The following is a 13,613-nucleotide window of genomic DNA, read 5'->3' on the forward strand; positions in this document are numbered from 1 at the left end:
TAACAGGTCAGAGTTATTTAAATTAATTAATTAATTAATTTTGATTTTATTTATTTATTAAGAATATTATTATGATTCACTTTAGTTAAGGCTGTGTTTGGGTGTTGTTATTTTTTCGGCTTTTTGACGTAAAGATATTTTGTACTTTTGGGACTTTGGGAGTTGCCTTACAAACAACAACACCAATCTTCAGTTTCGACTCTTAACACACTTCTGCCACGTGGCATTTAACAGCCCATTTCAACTACAATCCCGTGGCGTCTCCACCCAACTTTTTTTTTTTTTTTTAATTTAAATTTGCCCTAATAATAAATATTAAATATTTTATTTTACTGATAAAGTAATTAATTAAAAAAGGAAAATAAACTGGTCCTCTTTTGGTCCCATTCTCTTCTTCTTAACCCAACCAATTTTTTTTTTTAACCCAAACGGCCAAACAAACTCAAAAACGCGAACCAGAAGCAAGGAAACCTCTTTTTTGGCTCTATTTTTTTTTTTTGGGGGCGTCGTTAAATCTTGGCCGTCCGATCGATACATTTCTCAAAGTTTTGGTACCCCCAAAACAATGGTACGAGCGTTACATCGGAACTCGCCAACAACTCGCCGACTCGGATGATGGAACTCACCGCCGATTCAAGTAGCGACGAACTCAGAGACAACAACCCTAAGCTTGCCTCTACCTCTACTGCCGGTGACGCCGAACCGACTCGTTCCTTTCTTGGCATCGATCTTAATGAGATCCCTTCACCGACTGAAACCCTTCCTCTTGATTCCATTGACGTTGTAAGGTCTTATCACGACAACCCTTCGCCGCCTCCCGGCGGTCCTGCTGGTGTTCCGGTAGCTTCTTTTGGCTCTTATTGCTCCGTATGTGGCAAGCCGGAGGGTCGCGACTACGTCGTCGTGTGTGACGCCTGCGAGCGTGGGTACCATCTTGGCTGCGTTAGAATGCGGGGCCCTCTGGTTTCGATTATGGAGGAGTGGGTCTGTGGTGAGTGTGAGTGTAGTGGAGTGAAGAGTAAACGTTGGCCTCTTGGCAAGTCTAAGCGGATTTTGGATATGAATGCTTCGCCGCCGAGCGATGTAGACGGAGATGCCGAGGGAACTGAGGACTTGTTGGATTCGAGGTATGTTACTTCAGTCATTCTGATATTTGATTTTGAAGATTGAATAGTAGATACTCACATAATCACATATGCAAAGAATAAAACTTTCTTGAGTCCAATCGTTGTTGGTATAGATGGTTGTATGGTTTTCCTGAACAAAGATGAAGTTGTAGTAGCTTTGTTATTTAGCTTTAAAATACTTGCATTGTGTATGGAAGTGATATGCGTTAGTTTAGGGACGATGCTGCATGCATCGTGGTTTCACTTGCCTGAATTACCAGTAGCCCATTACTGTGTACTTTTTAGATGGTAACTTTTTTCAAACTTGAATAACAGAATGGCAGCGCCTGGAGTAACCTTTAGTCATGAAACCTATGCTGCTAGGAAATTGCCTTGGTGGTGTGTTTTTCACTTATGAAAATTTTAACAGCCATGCCATGGGGGTAGTTAGTGAAATTAACTACTGGATTCATTGCATTGCATAACTTCTATGTGCCGTTGCCATGAGTTTATGCTGGTGTTGGGCTTGATGAATAATACGATATTGCATTGGGCCATGGTGCCAAAACGTGGAAATTTATATATACTGTTGCAAATTTACTTAGTTGCATTAAAGCTGTGGCAACATTTGTTCTTAGCTGCATTCACTTTCACTTATTTAGTGACTTACGATGATTTGGATACAAGGGTCTATAAGTTAAGATATCATATTCAAATTAGATAGGAGCCAAGTGGGCCACACACCAAGTATATCGGAAAATGAAAACATTATAGTCACAAGTGTTGAAAATCCAATATACTAGGCAATTCTTTTCCCAAGTTTTTAAATTTGTTTACAATCCAAATTTCAATCTTGAAAAGTGTTATTGTTTCTTTCTAACCAAAGAGTCCACGGTATTGCAACTACATATATGTTCTGAAGCTTTTGCTTTCTTCTTGATTCCGATCTTATTCCACTCTCTTATGGCAGAATATCTTGGCAGAGAAGAGGCCAAACTTGTACACCAATATTTATCAAGAACATAGATCATATATTGGCTTTAGTGTCATTTGTGCTCATCTTGCCCATGTTTAGTAGCCAAATACAAACCTAAATATCCAAGGATCTACCATCTTCTTAATGTAGAGAAACAATGAAAACAACAACATAGTTTTTTTATACATGTCGTTGCAATAGTATGTTGCAAGAGCATTACTTATTTCAGACTAATTCTTTGTATTATAAAAAGGGGGAGATTGTGGTTCCAGATCTTAAAAAGTAAGGTTCTTCAAGGCATTATTTTAATGCATATTGCACTCTTAAGCCTGGTTACACGTGATTATACTGTTCCTCTCGTAATTGTTATGGAAGGGAGAGTGTCATAGGATAGGAGTGTCACCTATACACACACCGGTGGACCTATTTGTTTTTAAACCTCTTTTGCCTGTTTTGTAATGTTCTTCTTGAGGCATTGCCTATAGAATTCAATTTCGGGCATTGCCCTAGGTGATTGAAGTGAAATTGTAGATGTGATTATTGAGATGAATGGCTGCATGCGTTGTAGATCGTTAAATAAGTAAGCGATTGCATTGAAAGTAATTGTTTATATTGAGAGATATTCAAGCTTCTAGGATGTGTATATAATGCATCTTGGTTTCTCTATCATGAACTATGAATTTACCTTAGTTGCTAGTAATAAACCTGCCAGTCTTGCATTTTTCATCATTTTACTTACTGTTGACATTTATTTTTGGTTTTAGAAAGCATACTCTTGGTGGTGATTCTTTTGGCGGCAATCCATTTGATGCACCAGTGACATATTCAAACTTTTTGTGCACGGGAAATGGATTTGGCTTCCAGAAGGCTCCTGGGCTTCTAACACACACAGTTAAAGTGGGGTTTGAGGATATATTGCATCATACAAATGTTATGGGGAAAAGCTTTGATGAAGTAGATTTAAGTTTTCCATTAGGAAGGTGTAGGAATAATACAGGTTTTAAATTATCATCTCCGAGTACAAGTGATATTTTTTTGCAGGCTCTTAGGGATTTTGTTTCTGAAAAGCATGGTGAATTAGAGGAAGGTTGGCGTGTGGAGCTTAAACAATCTATAGGCAGTTGTGAATTTTGTGCAGTTTATTGTTCCCCAGATGGGAAGACATTTGATTCAGTTTATGAAGTTGCATGCTACCTTGGCTTGATGTCTAACTCTAAGTACAATTCTAAGGAGCCTGAAAGAAGAATTGAGGGTGGTTTTTCTATATCTGAAAAAACTAATTTACCCAGAAAAAGAAAGGCAAGAAGATTTGCAATGTCCAATGGCTTTTCTGAAAATAAGGGAACCTCAGTTGGTGGTTATTGTAAGGATCTTCCATCCAATGGTCCAAGTATGGAAGTTCGTTCAATGACTTTCGACTGTAATGCACAATTTATGGAGGTTGGAGCAGGTGAAATTGGTTGCTTGGAGTCTGATAAAAATAATGTAAGTTATAGGTTATTAAATTTTATTTTGTTTACTATGCTTCTCGTAGTTGTGGTAGGAGGGCAATGTAGTTATGTTGAAATTCTTTTCCCTCAGTTATTTCTGCTTTCTCTTAAATTTGTGTTTGTTTTTCATTTCAGGAGGGACTTCCTCTACAGTTTGAAGATTTTTTCCTTCTTTCTACGGGAAAGATTGACACTAGACCTTCTTATCATGATGCTAGATTTCTCTGGCCTGTAGGGTTTAAGTCTTGTTGGCACGATAAGATTACTGGTTCTCTTTTTGTATGTGAAATTTTGGATGGTGGTGAAGGTGGACCTAGTTTTAAAGTCAAAAGGCTTTCATGCTCGTCTGTACCTGTGCCATATTGTTCAACTGTCCTCTTTAGACAGAGCTCTGGGCAGTTTTTGAGTCCAATGGATGATGAAAGTGATGGAACTTGTGATAATATCGAGAGTATTCGAATGATTCTTTCAGATCCTTGCCCACCTATGGAAAATGATATCTTGTCTTGTCTTAGAAATTGCTCAGGTGGTGGTAGCAATCTTCAAACATCTATCGAATCGCAGCAAGAAGCTTGTTGTTCCACCCGTGAAAATTCTGAAAATGGTTCATGCGAGATGGGTTCCATAGATGAAATTGGCGAGTTCTCAGCAGAAGAAAAATCCTTGTCTTCGGTCTGGAGAATGATTTCAGAAAAACTTGTTAATGCTTGTTCTGAAATCCTCAAACGGAGAGGTTCATTTAGATTTTTCTGCAAGCATGTTGCAAAAGATGGTGACATCCCCAGTCATGTTATGAAGAATGACACAAGCAAAGGGAACTTCTTGTCATTAGAGAAATTCTCTAGTTCACAAGGTTTTGACATCCCATCTGTAATTCACGCTGATAAAGAGATTGACTCTCTTAAAAATATAGTGGAAAAATGGCTTAATCAAGACAGATTTGGATTAGATGTGGATTTTGTGCAAGATATATTAGAACAGCTTCCTGGGGTACAAGCTTGTTCACAATATCAAATGCTTTGTGAGAGGAGCTCTCATTCTTCATCAATAACAATTGGGAATGGGCTTTTGGTTCCGAAGATTAGAGGTAGCTTAGAATGCAAGGAAAATGATACTTTGAATGGCTTATTTAGAAGATCAAAGAAAGCCAAGTTGATTGAAAATGATATGATGGATAATCATTGTCGTCCTCCTGGGAAACAATTGTGCTCAAAGGTTCCTAAAGAACTTGTTGGTGATGTTTATCAGGTATGCATGTACTTGCCAGTTGTGTTTTAAAATTATATAGTTATCATTTCAGATGCCTTTTCTTTTTTCTCAGTAAGGATTTGGGGTCTTATTCCTTTTTTACTATGTATTCAGGTTTGGGAATCATTATGGCGTTTTTATGATATTTTGGGTTTGGAAGGGCCTTTGTCTCTAGAAGAACTTGAGCAAGAGCTTAGTAACCCTTGGTTTGATAACTCAGAACTTTTAGAGAAGTTTGAGCAGGAGATTCGTGGTAATCAAGATTTGAATTCTAAGAGAACTGACACTGATTGTACAGATGCCCCTGCCTTTATTCAAATGGAAACAGGAGCAATGAAGGAAGCAGCTCAGACTAAACATGCATCTATTACATACAGTAGATGTTCTGGTGTGGTTTTAACAAAAGCCCACAATTCACTCCTCCAAGTACTAGTGGGTGAGCTGCAGTTCAAAGTTGCAGCACTTGTAGATCCAAATTTTGATTCTGGAGAGTCTAAATCAAAAAGGGGAAGGAAGAAAGATGTTGATAGCTCACTTTTTGTCAAAAGGACCAAGCTTAACATACTTCCAATTAATGAATTGACTTGGCCAGAATTAGCTCGTAGATACATCTTGGCTGTCTTATCCATGGATGGTAACCTTGACTCTGCTGAGATTATCGCACGTGAAAGTGGCAAGGTGTTTCGGTGTTTGCAAGGTGATGGTGGGGTGCTTTGTGGCTCACTTACTGGTGTTGCTGGGATGGAAGCAGATGCACTTGTAAGTTTGGTTCTTACTTCTTTATGTTTTCCATAGATTAATCCTTTACTGACATGTTTAACAAAAGATTGTATAAGTGCTTAAAATTCAACAAAAGGTTTTCCGTAGTCTCCATATATATGTAGAAGGTAGTTTACTTGAAATTCAACAGCCATGTCCAACCATTCTATCTGACTTGGCACCTGGCCTGAGAGTGATTAGATAGTATTAATTCTGTGTTAAGAGAGTTGCAACTAAAAGGGGATTTGGCAGTCTTCTTGGATAAACCGTTAGTGTTAGATTCATGAGTAATGAGCTGTAGAAATAATTTATAACGATCTCATGTTTTGATTTATTAATTTTGTTTTTCTAATGGACTTTTTCCTTTGTTACAAATATGTATATATATATATACTTTTTTTTTTTTTCCTTTTTTGGTATACATATCTTCTTAGTGGAAATTGGCTAGTTGTGCATAATACAGTATGGAATGTGGCCTTGTTAAGTGATTGAACAAGATGCTCATCTTTTGTGTTGGATTCCAAGACTTTTTTGGAATGAATATCCATTTGTAGCCTTATTATACTTTCTACTTACCTGGACAAAGTTTGAGTTACTTTTGAAATCATAATGCTTAGACATTTTAGCTTTGCTACTGGGGATCTAATTTACCTTATTGAGAGCTTGATGTATTCTTATGGTATAATAATTTCTTAATTATATCAGAGGATTATAGTTTTGCAGCACCAGATTCTTGTTTGCATTTTATGTAGTTTTCTCTGTTGTTTTTCCAGATGATAACGCTGGGTGCTGAGTTGATTTTGTTATTGTTTCTCTCTGTTTTCTTGCTTATATTAGGGGTAGTGAAAATAGAAAGGTAATTAAATGCATATTAATGTAATTGTGTCCATTTTTCTTCAGTTGCTTGCTGAGGCTTCAAAACAAATTTTTGGTTCGGTGGACAGAGAAAATGACGTTCTTACTTTTGAGGATGATGAGCCTGATGCAACTAGTGCTTCTGAGAAGAATTTGCTGAATGATGGTAATATTCCAGAGTGGGCCAAGGTCCTAGAGCCTGTCAGAAAGCTCCCCACAAATGTGGGAACAAGAATTAGAAAGTGCGTCAACGAGGCTTTGTTGAAGGATCCACCAGAGTGGGCAAAGAAAATATTGGAACACTCCATCAGTAAGGAAGTCTATAAAGGCAATGCATCAGGACCAACAAAGGTGCTATTTGCGTTAATCTTTTCTTTTGGTAGGCTACTAGTGTATTTTTTGGTACTATCAATAATTGACAGGAAATTGCAGTTATAAATTGACTTGTTAGTTTTTCCTGTATGGTTATGATAATTTAGAACTGTTTTTGAACTTTTATCTACTGATTTCTTTATGCACCTGTTTAAATGTTTCTCGTGGCTGATTGAACACAGAAAGCTGTTCTGTCAGTTTTAGCAGATGTATGTGGTGGTGGTGAAGGGTTGCCACCAAAACCTGATAAACGGAAGAAGAGGAAAACTGTCATCTCTATATCTGATGTTGTCATGAAACAGTGCCGCATTGTATTACGTCGTGCTGCTGCTGCAGATGACTCAAAATTCTTCTGCAATTTGCTGGGAAGAAAGCTGATAAACTCTACCGATAATGATGACGAGGGACTTTTGGGATTGCCAGCAATGGTATCCAGGCCATTGGACTTCAGGACTATCGATTTGAGATTGGCTGCTGGGGCTTATGGCAGTTCGCATGAAGCTTTTCTTGAAGATGTTAGGGAGGTATGTTCATTTTGCACTAAATTTCCTTAGAAATTTGTCTCTCTCTCTCTCTCTCTCTCTCTCTCTCGCATTCTACTGTTTCCATCTCCTTTTTGTGGGCCGAACTTTTTTTTCCTTCCATTTATTGTAGAGTTTTCCAGTGAATCTTGTACAACTGATGATTATTTCATTTTGCTCTGACTTTGCAGTTATGGAGTAATGTCCGTAATGCTTTTGGGGATCAGCCTGATTTGGTTGAATTGGCTGATACATTGTCGCAAAATTTTGAGACCTTGTATGATGAGGAGGTAGGAGTTTCTCATCACCTTTTTCTTTATCTTTCTTCAACTCGTCGTTTTACTCTTAACTGTTGTTGCGACTTGTGAGTGCCCAATGAAATTGATGGCTTGATCCAGCACAAATTCTATCTGTTTCCCATTAATGAGGCTTCTGTTTTGCAAAGGATTTGAGAGAAACTAGTTTGTATTAGTACCATGTACATGTGTTTTATTGGATTTTTGCTTGTAGTTTACCCTATGTTTGGTATGGTGGAAAAATGGAAGGAAAGAAAACTTAAGAGTGAAAAGTAGAGAGAATGTATCAATGAGCGTGTTTGGTATGAGAGAAAAATATAGGCATTGGGCGCACCAAAATTTATCTACCCAGAGAGAAAATCAATGTGGACAAAAATGTAAATATAAATTACTAAATTACCTTCACTAATAATTATTAAAATTTTAATTATATTAAACAGAATAGTAATTTTCATATAAGAAAAATTTCTCTCCTTGTTTACCAAACAACATGGAAGAAAATTAATTTCTTTTCTTCCTTCATATTTTCTTCACCTTCAAATTTTTTTCATCCCGCTTATTTTCTTTCCTTCTTACCAAACATAGTGTTAGTGCCTGGGGAAGGAAACTAGCAGTTAGTAACAAACTTATAGAAAAAAGAATTAGTTCAGCGTCTAGCTTCTCTGCACAGCCTATTTTTCTGATGAGGGTGATGTATGAAATTTTAAAGTACTTGATTTTATGTTCATAAATTTACTTATTTTTATTTTTACCTGCCATATTATCTAATTGTTGTCACTTTTTTTTCCCCAAACCTTATACAGGTTGTTTCTCTTGTCGATAAATTTGCGGAGTTTGCTAAGTTGGATTGCTTGAACTCTGAAAGAAAAAAGGAGATAGATGATTTACTTTCATCCACAACTTTGATTCCCAAGGCCCCTTGGGATGAGGGCGTGTGCAAAGTATGTGGCATTGATAGAGATGATGACAGTGTCCTGTTGTGTGATACTTGTGATGCTGAGTATCATACTTACTGTTTGAATCCTCCTCTTGCAAGGATACCAGAAGGAAATTGGTACTGTCCTTCCTGTGTTGGTAAACGGGTTGCTCAAGATGTACCAGAAAATATCCAGGTGATTAAGCAGCGGTCTGGTAAAAAATATCAAGGAGAAGTTACCCGTGTTTATTTGGAGGCACTCACACAATTGGCTTCCAAAATGGAAGAAAAAGAGTATTGGGAATTCACTGTGGACGAGGTTTGTCTTTTTACTCGCACTGTGCTGATTCTGGCTTTTGTGATCTTTATTTGGCTTCACAGTGCTGAGCTGGTACTTATACATGTAGTAGCCCATCTTTCCTTCAAATGCAGTAGGTTATAAATGGATGGTGTATGGAAGTTGTTTAGATGGGCAAAAGACATGGATTTTTGAAATAGATACTAATCTTATTGATAGTTATTTTTGATATGAAATTTTTTCAAGGACACATGTTCAGATACATGCCTTGTATTTGTTGTTATTGACTTAGAAAAAATATTCTGCACTCACGTTATTGTTCTGAGATTTGAAACTGACAGAGCTGGATTACCAGCTCAAGTCTGCTACTCTTTACGACTTTATTTGATTGCATCATTTGTCTCATTATAGATTTTAGAATTGAGACAATGTCTTTATGTCTGACTATGTTTATCTCTACTTTTGATTGCAGAGGACCTTCATGTTGAAGTTTTTTTGTGATGAGCTGCTTAACTCAGCCATTATTCGTCAACACCTTGAGCAGTGTGTCGAGACATCGACTGAGTTGCAGCAGAAACTGCGTTCTCTGTTTGTGGAATGGAAAAATCTCAAGTCCAGGGAAGAAAGCTTAGTTTCAAGAGCTACAAAGCTTGACCCTAATATACTCAGTGCCCTTGGAGCAGTTGATATAAAGGATTCATCTCCTGCTAACCACAGCAAATCTCAATCACAAGCGCCGGGTGATAGGTCATCAGCAGATGATCTTCCAGCTGTAGCGGGTGATCAAGAAGCAATTGGGAATAGCGGTTCTGATAGACGCTCATCTGCCACCGAGTCTGAGTATAATTGCCGAGATATTTCAGATAGTGAACTTCATTTAAAAGAAGCCTATGCTTCTGCTGGGGAGAGCATTGCAATCACCCACAAGGATTCACAGAAAAATGGGAAATCATTTGGGTCAAACGAGTTGCCTGCATCCAATTCTTCGCCGCAGGAAGTTGATGGTTCCAGCAGAGAACTCTGTTCAACAAGTAACCAACAAGGATTAATCAGAACTAGTTCAAGCCACCAGCCTTTAGATCAGCATGGTCATTCAGATGCGAGGGGCACTAGCGTAGCTCAACAAGTTCCCCCTGTTATTGTGAATGAGTTGCAGGCCTACCATGCTGAGTTGAACTCTGTTAAGAGTGATATTGCACTTTTGCAGGGTTCAATCACTAGTGTGGAATTAGAGCTTCTAAAGGTATCTGTGAGGAGGGAATTTTTGGGTAGTGACTCTGTGGGTCGCTTGTACTGGGCTTCTGGCACACCAACTGGACATGCACAGATTATTGTTGATGGAAGTGTGGCATTGCAGAATGGAAGAATGATGAACTGTCTTCGAGGAAAAGCTGTTAATAGTTCAGCTTTGCAGTATTATATTCAGCCACTTGTGAGTAATGATATTCTTTCAGAGGGATCAAACGGTTTCTATCCTTACCAACACCAACAAAATAATGCTTCTGTTTCACCTTGGGTTTCTTATAAAACTGATGAGGAAATCAATGAGCTCATTAGGTGCTTAAAGAATACTGATTCTAAGGAAAAAGAGCTGAAAGAGAGTATTTTGCACTGGCAAAAGCTTAGGTTCCAAGAATTTCAGAAGGGTCAGTTTGATTTTGCAGCATTCTCAGCGACCGCAAATGAAAAGGCTGTATTATCCGACTCTTTGGTAACAAAAGCTTCCTGTTGGATGGAGAAAAGATATGGACCATGTGTTGAGTTAGAAAGTGCTGATATCTTGAAAAAACGAGGGAAAAGGGCTAGGTTAAACAATGATGATAAGATGTACCGTTGTGAATGCTTAGAAATCATTTGGCCTTGTAGACCCCATTGCCTCTCTTGTCACCGAACCTTTCTTAATGATATTGAACTTGAAGGCCATAATGAAGGTAAATGTAATTCAGCTGTTATAGCCCGTGAGAAGGTTAAGGAGCCAACTGATGCTGCCAAAGTTAAAGGCACTTTAAAATCTGAGAGTAGTCGTGAAGATCACACAGGGGAAATTAGCAGGGCTGCAATTCCTGAAACTGTTTTGTCTGAGCTTAGTGCTAAGCTGATTAAGTTTCACGATGAAGGATTTGGTTGCCCATATGACTTTCAAAAGATTCGTTCTACATTTGTGACACAAGACTCTTGTAAGGATGCAATAGAGGAAATAGGTCTTCTTGGTTCAAAGGGGATTCCTTCTTTTGTCCCATCAATGGCTCCTTATCTCACTGATGCTTCCCTTGCTTTAATGTCTAAGAAAGATGTGGGTTTACAAGTTGATGGTTCCGACACTGCAGAAAGGTTGTATTCTCTAGGAAATGCTAATGCAACTGTTTCTTGTCATGACGGTCAATCTGACAGATCTCCTAAGAGATCAGCAGACATTAATGTGGTTGTGAAATCTCAGAAATCTGCCTTGGCATGTCTAGAACAAAGAGACAGGGTACAGTCTTCTGGTAGTCATTCCTCGATTAGTGGGCTCACTTGCTGCTGTGTGGTTCCCCAGTCTTCTCTGACACCATTGGTGGGTAAAGTGTCTCATATTTTAAGGCGACTCAAGATGAATCTTCTTGACATGGAGGCTGCTCTGCCTGAAGAAGCTTTAAGACCTTCAAAGTCGAATTTGGGAAGGAGATGGGCTTGGCGTGCATTTGTGAAATCTGCAACAACAATATATGAGGTTTGTGTCTCATTTTTGTTGATTTTGTCTTACTCTTGTGCTACAGTTTTACATGCATATTTCTTTCATTGATATCATAGAACATGAAGTTGGAGCCATATTTTTCACTAGGATCTTGATCATGCTTTCAAATATTTGTATGTAGCTTTCTGCCTTTTGTTATGTTATGAGTAGAGATGGTTTCTCATAACCAATAATCAGTCTATACTATGAAACTATTACCAGTGGTGTCTTCGGCACATACAAGCTTTGGGTTCCCAAGTTGAGTCCACACTTAAAAATTAGTTTCATATTCACACTCTAATTAGAATTAGTTCTTCATTGCTTGTGCCCTTCCCTCCTTTAACCAATATCGTGTCACAAAACAAATGATTTTGATAAATTGCTAATTTCCCACTTGTGTCAGATGGTTCAAGCCACATTTGTGTTGGAAGATATGATTAAGACAGAGTACCTAAGGAATGAATGGTGGTATTGGTCCTCATTTTCTGCTGCTGCTAAAACATCCACGCTATCTGCTCTTGCCCTGCGGATATACTCCCTTGATGCAGCTATTGTGTATGATAAGACTTTATCCAACTCCGATCCAACTGATCATTTAGAGCCTGTTACCTTGTCTGAACCAAAGCTTCTGGCTACATTGGATTCAACAGAGAGAACCAAGATAACCAGAAGATCTAACAAGAAGAGGAAGGAACCAGAGGGTTGATTTTACATTCAAATCCAGATGTAGCTCATCTGGGCGGGTGTCTTAAATGCAGCATTTGGCCATGTTGCCGAAATGGAAAATAACTCTCAAGCCACACATGGCTTAATTAAATCATAAATGACTCCCCGAGACAAGCTTGACTGTATGAAGTAACTGCCGCTGCTGCTGCTGCTGAATCATGTTCGTGTACATAGAGGTAAAACTGACATGCTAACTTGACGGCCAAATTTGGGAGGTTAATATTATCTGCTTGGAGTGTTGGGAGGGCCACTGAAAAATTTCGATATGTATATGCAGATACATCCAATTTTTGGATTGATTTCTGCTTTCCATAATTGTTTGTTTGGAAAGAGAGATGCAATGGAATGATAGCAAAAACATCCATATACATATACGGAATAGTAGTGTAAAAAACTAAAGAAAAAGAGAAAAGTACAAGGGAAGTATCGAAGCTGATCAGGGTTAGGCAATATTTCATTCTTTATATACATCATCACTCCCCCTCTCTCATTCTCTTACTAGGCATAGTTGTATTTTTTTTCCCAAATGCCTGATTAAAAGGGAAAGTTGAGAGGTTATGCTGTTCCATCTATCTGAGATATCTGTAACTGGCATGAAAGAGTTTTCGGAACTGGTTCATGCCCCTCTGAATCTTTTTTTTTATCGTTAATTGGGTTTCTAACAATGGTTTGTTTTTGACCAGTCTAGGTGTTTATTGGAAATACTGACTAGTCCTTTGAGTCCAGTACTTCCTTTCCATGCGTAATAATGTGTGAAGGAATTGTCTATGCTCAGAAATATTTTTGAGTGTAAACTGTTCCCACTTGTAACAAAGTAACAGCAACCAGTTCATGATTTATAGGTCACTATTTACAAATCTTAAAGTTTTGTTTTCAGAGTAGATTTTCAAGACTTGTAACTTGATTTGTAGTGAGTATTTCTTACCATAGCGATTATACCAATTGGTTTGGGCTTTTAAACTTTTGTGTGGGGCTCGGAATTTTAGTTTGTAATTTTGTAGTAGTAGGATGTGTGGCATTGCAACTTAGGACAGGAAAAAGAGGTGGGGGCAGAGGAAAGCAGAGTGGGAAGAAAGAAAGAACAAATTCTAATGGGATTGAGAAGTTTGAATAGTGAAAATGGGAAGTGGGTTTTTGACGTGGTGTCACAACCAAGCACATGAAAGTGTCTTTTCTTCTTCGAGTGGCGGCATGTTGATACCCCACATTTCTTACTGTTGAGTTGCATTTATGTTACTGTAGTTGTTGGTGGGCACCCATTGTTTAATCACTATCTAGTAGCTACCAACACTTAAATCCAGTAGATTAAGTAAAAGCTTTTGGTCTACTTTTGTTTT

At 38.1% G+C, this 13,613-nt stretch overlaps 1 protein-coding gene across 3 annotated transcripts; it reads left to right on the forward strand.

Moving 5' to 3' along the window:
* The first annotated feature begins 409 nt into the window (after nucleotides 1-409).
* Nucleotides 410-13,613, forward strand: LOC115700835 (methyl-CpG-binding domain-containing protein 9). Of its 3 annotated transcripts, XR_009683927.1 has the most exons (11): nucleotides 412-1,127; nucleotides 2,847-3,567; nucleotides 3,708-4,820; nucleotides 4,935-5,579; nucleotides 6,480-6,785; nucleotides 6,989-7,330; nucleotides 7,519-7,617; nucleotides 8,427-8,858; nucleotides 9,310-11,547; nucleotides 11,954-12,452; nucleotides 13,278-13,613. XR_009683927.1 is itself a non-coding variant. In XM_030628499.2 (10 exons), exons 1-10 carry the CDS (start codon nucleotides 613-615, stop codon nucleotides 12,254-12,256), a joined length of 6,714 nt encoding a protein of 2,237 aa, XP_030484359.2. In that variant the 5' UTR covers nucleotides 410-612; the 3' UTR covers nucleotides 12,257-13,157. The 3 variants fall into 3 exon arrangements, 2 of the variants coding, with proteins under 2 accessions (XP_030484359.2, XP_060958152.1); XM_030628499.2 differs by lacking the exon at nucleotides 13,278-13,613 and having other exon boundaries at nucleotides 410-1,127; nucleotides 11,954-13,157; XM_061102169.1 differs by lacking the exon at nucleotides 13,278-13,613 and having other exon boundaries at nucleotides 991-1,127; nucleotides 3,124-3,567; nucleotides 11,954-13,157.

This window comes from Cannabis sativa, chromosome 8, assembly GCF_029168945.1.
Source record: "Cannabis sativa cultivar Pink pepper isolate KNU-18-1 chromosome 8, ASM2916894v1, whole genome shotgun sequence".
Classification (NCBI taxonomy): domain Eukaryota; kingdom Viridiplantae; phylum Streptophyta; class Magnoliopsida; order Rosales; family Cannabaceae; genus Cannabis; species Cannabis sativa.

Bases quoted from the DNA above. Each gene is read 5' to 3' on its own strand.
- LOC115700835 (XM_030628499.2), top strand. From the start codon at position 613: ATGATGGAACTCACCGCCGATTCAAGTAGCGACGAACTCAGAGACAAC. The intron at 3,568-3,707 runs GTAAGTTATAGG...TTTTCATTTCAG, and splicing joins TGGAGTCTGATAAAAATAAT to GAGGGACTTCCTCTACAGTT. The intron at 6,786-6,988 runs GTGCTATTTGCG...GATTGAACACAG, and splicing joins ATGCATCAGGACCAACAAAG to AAAGCTGTTCTGTCAGTTTT.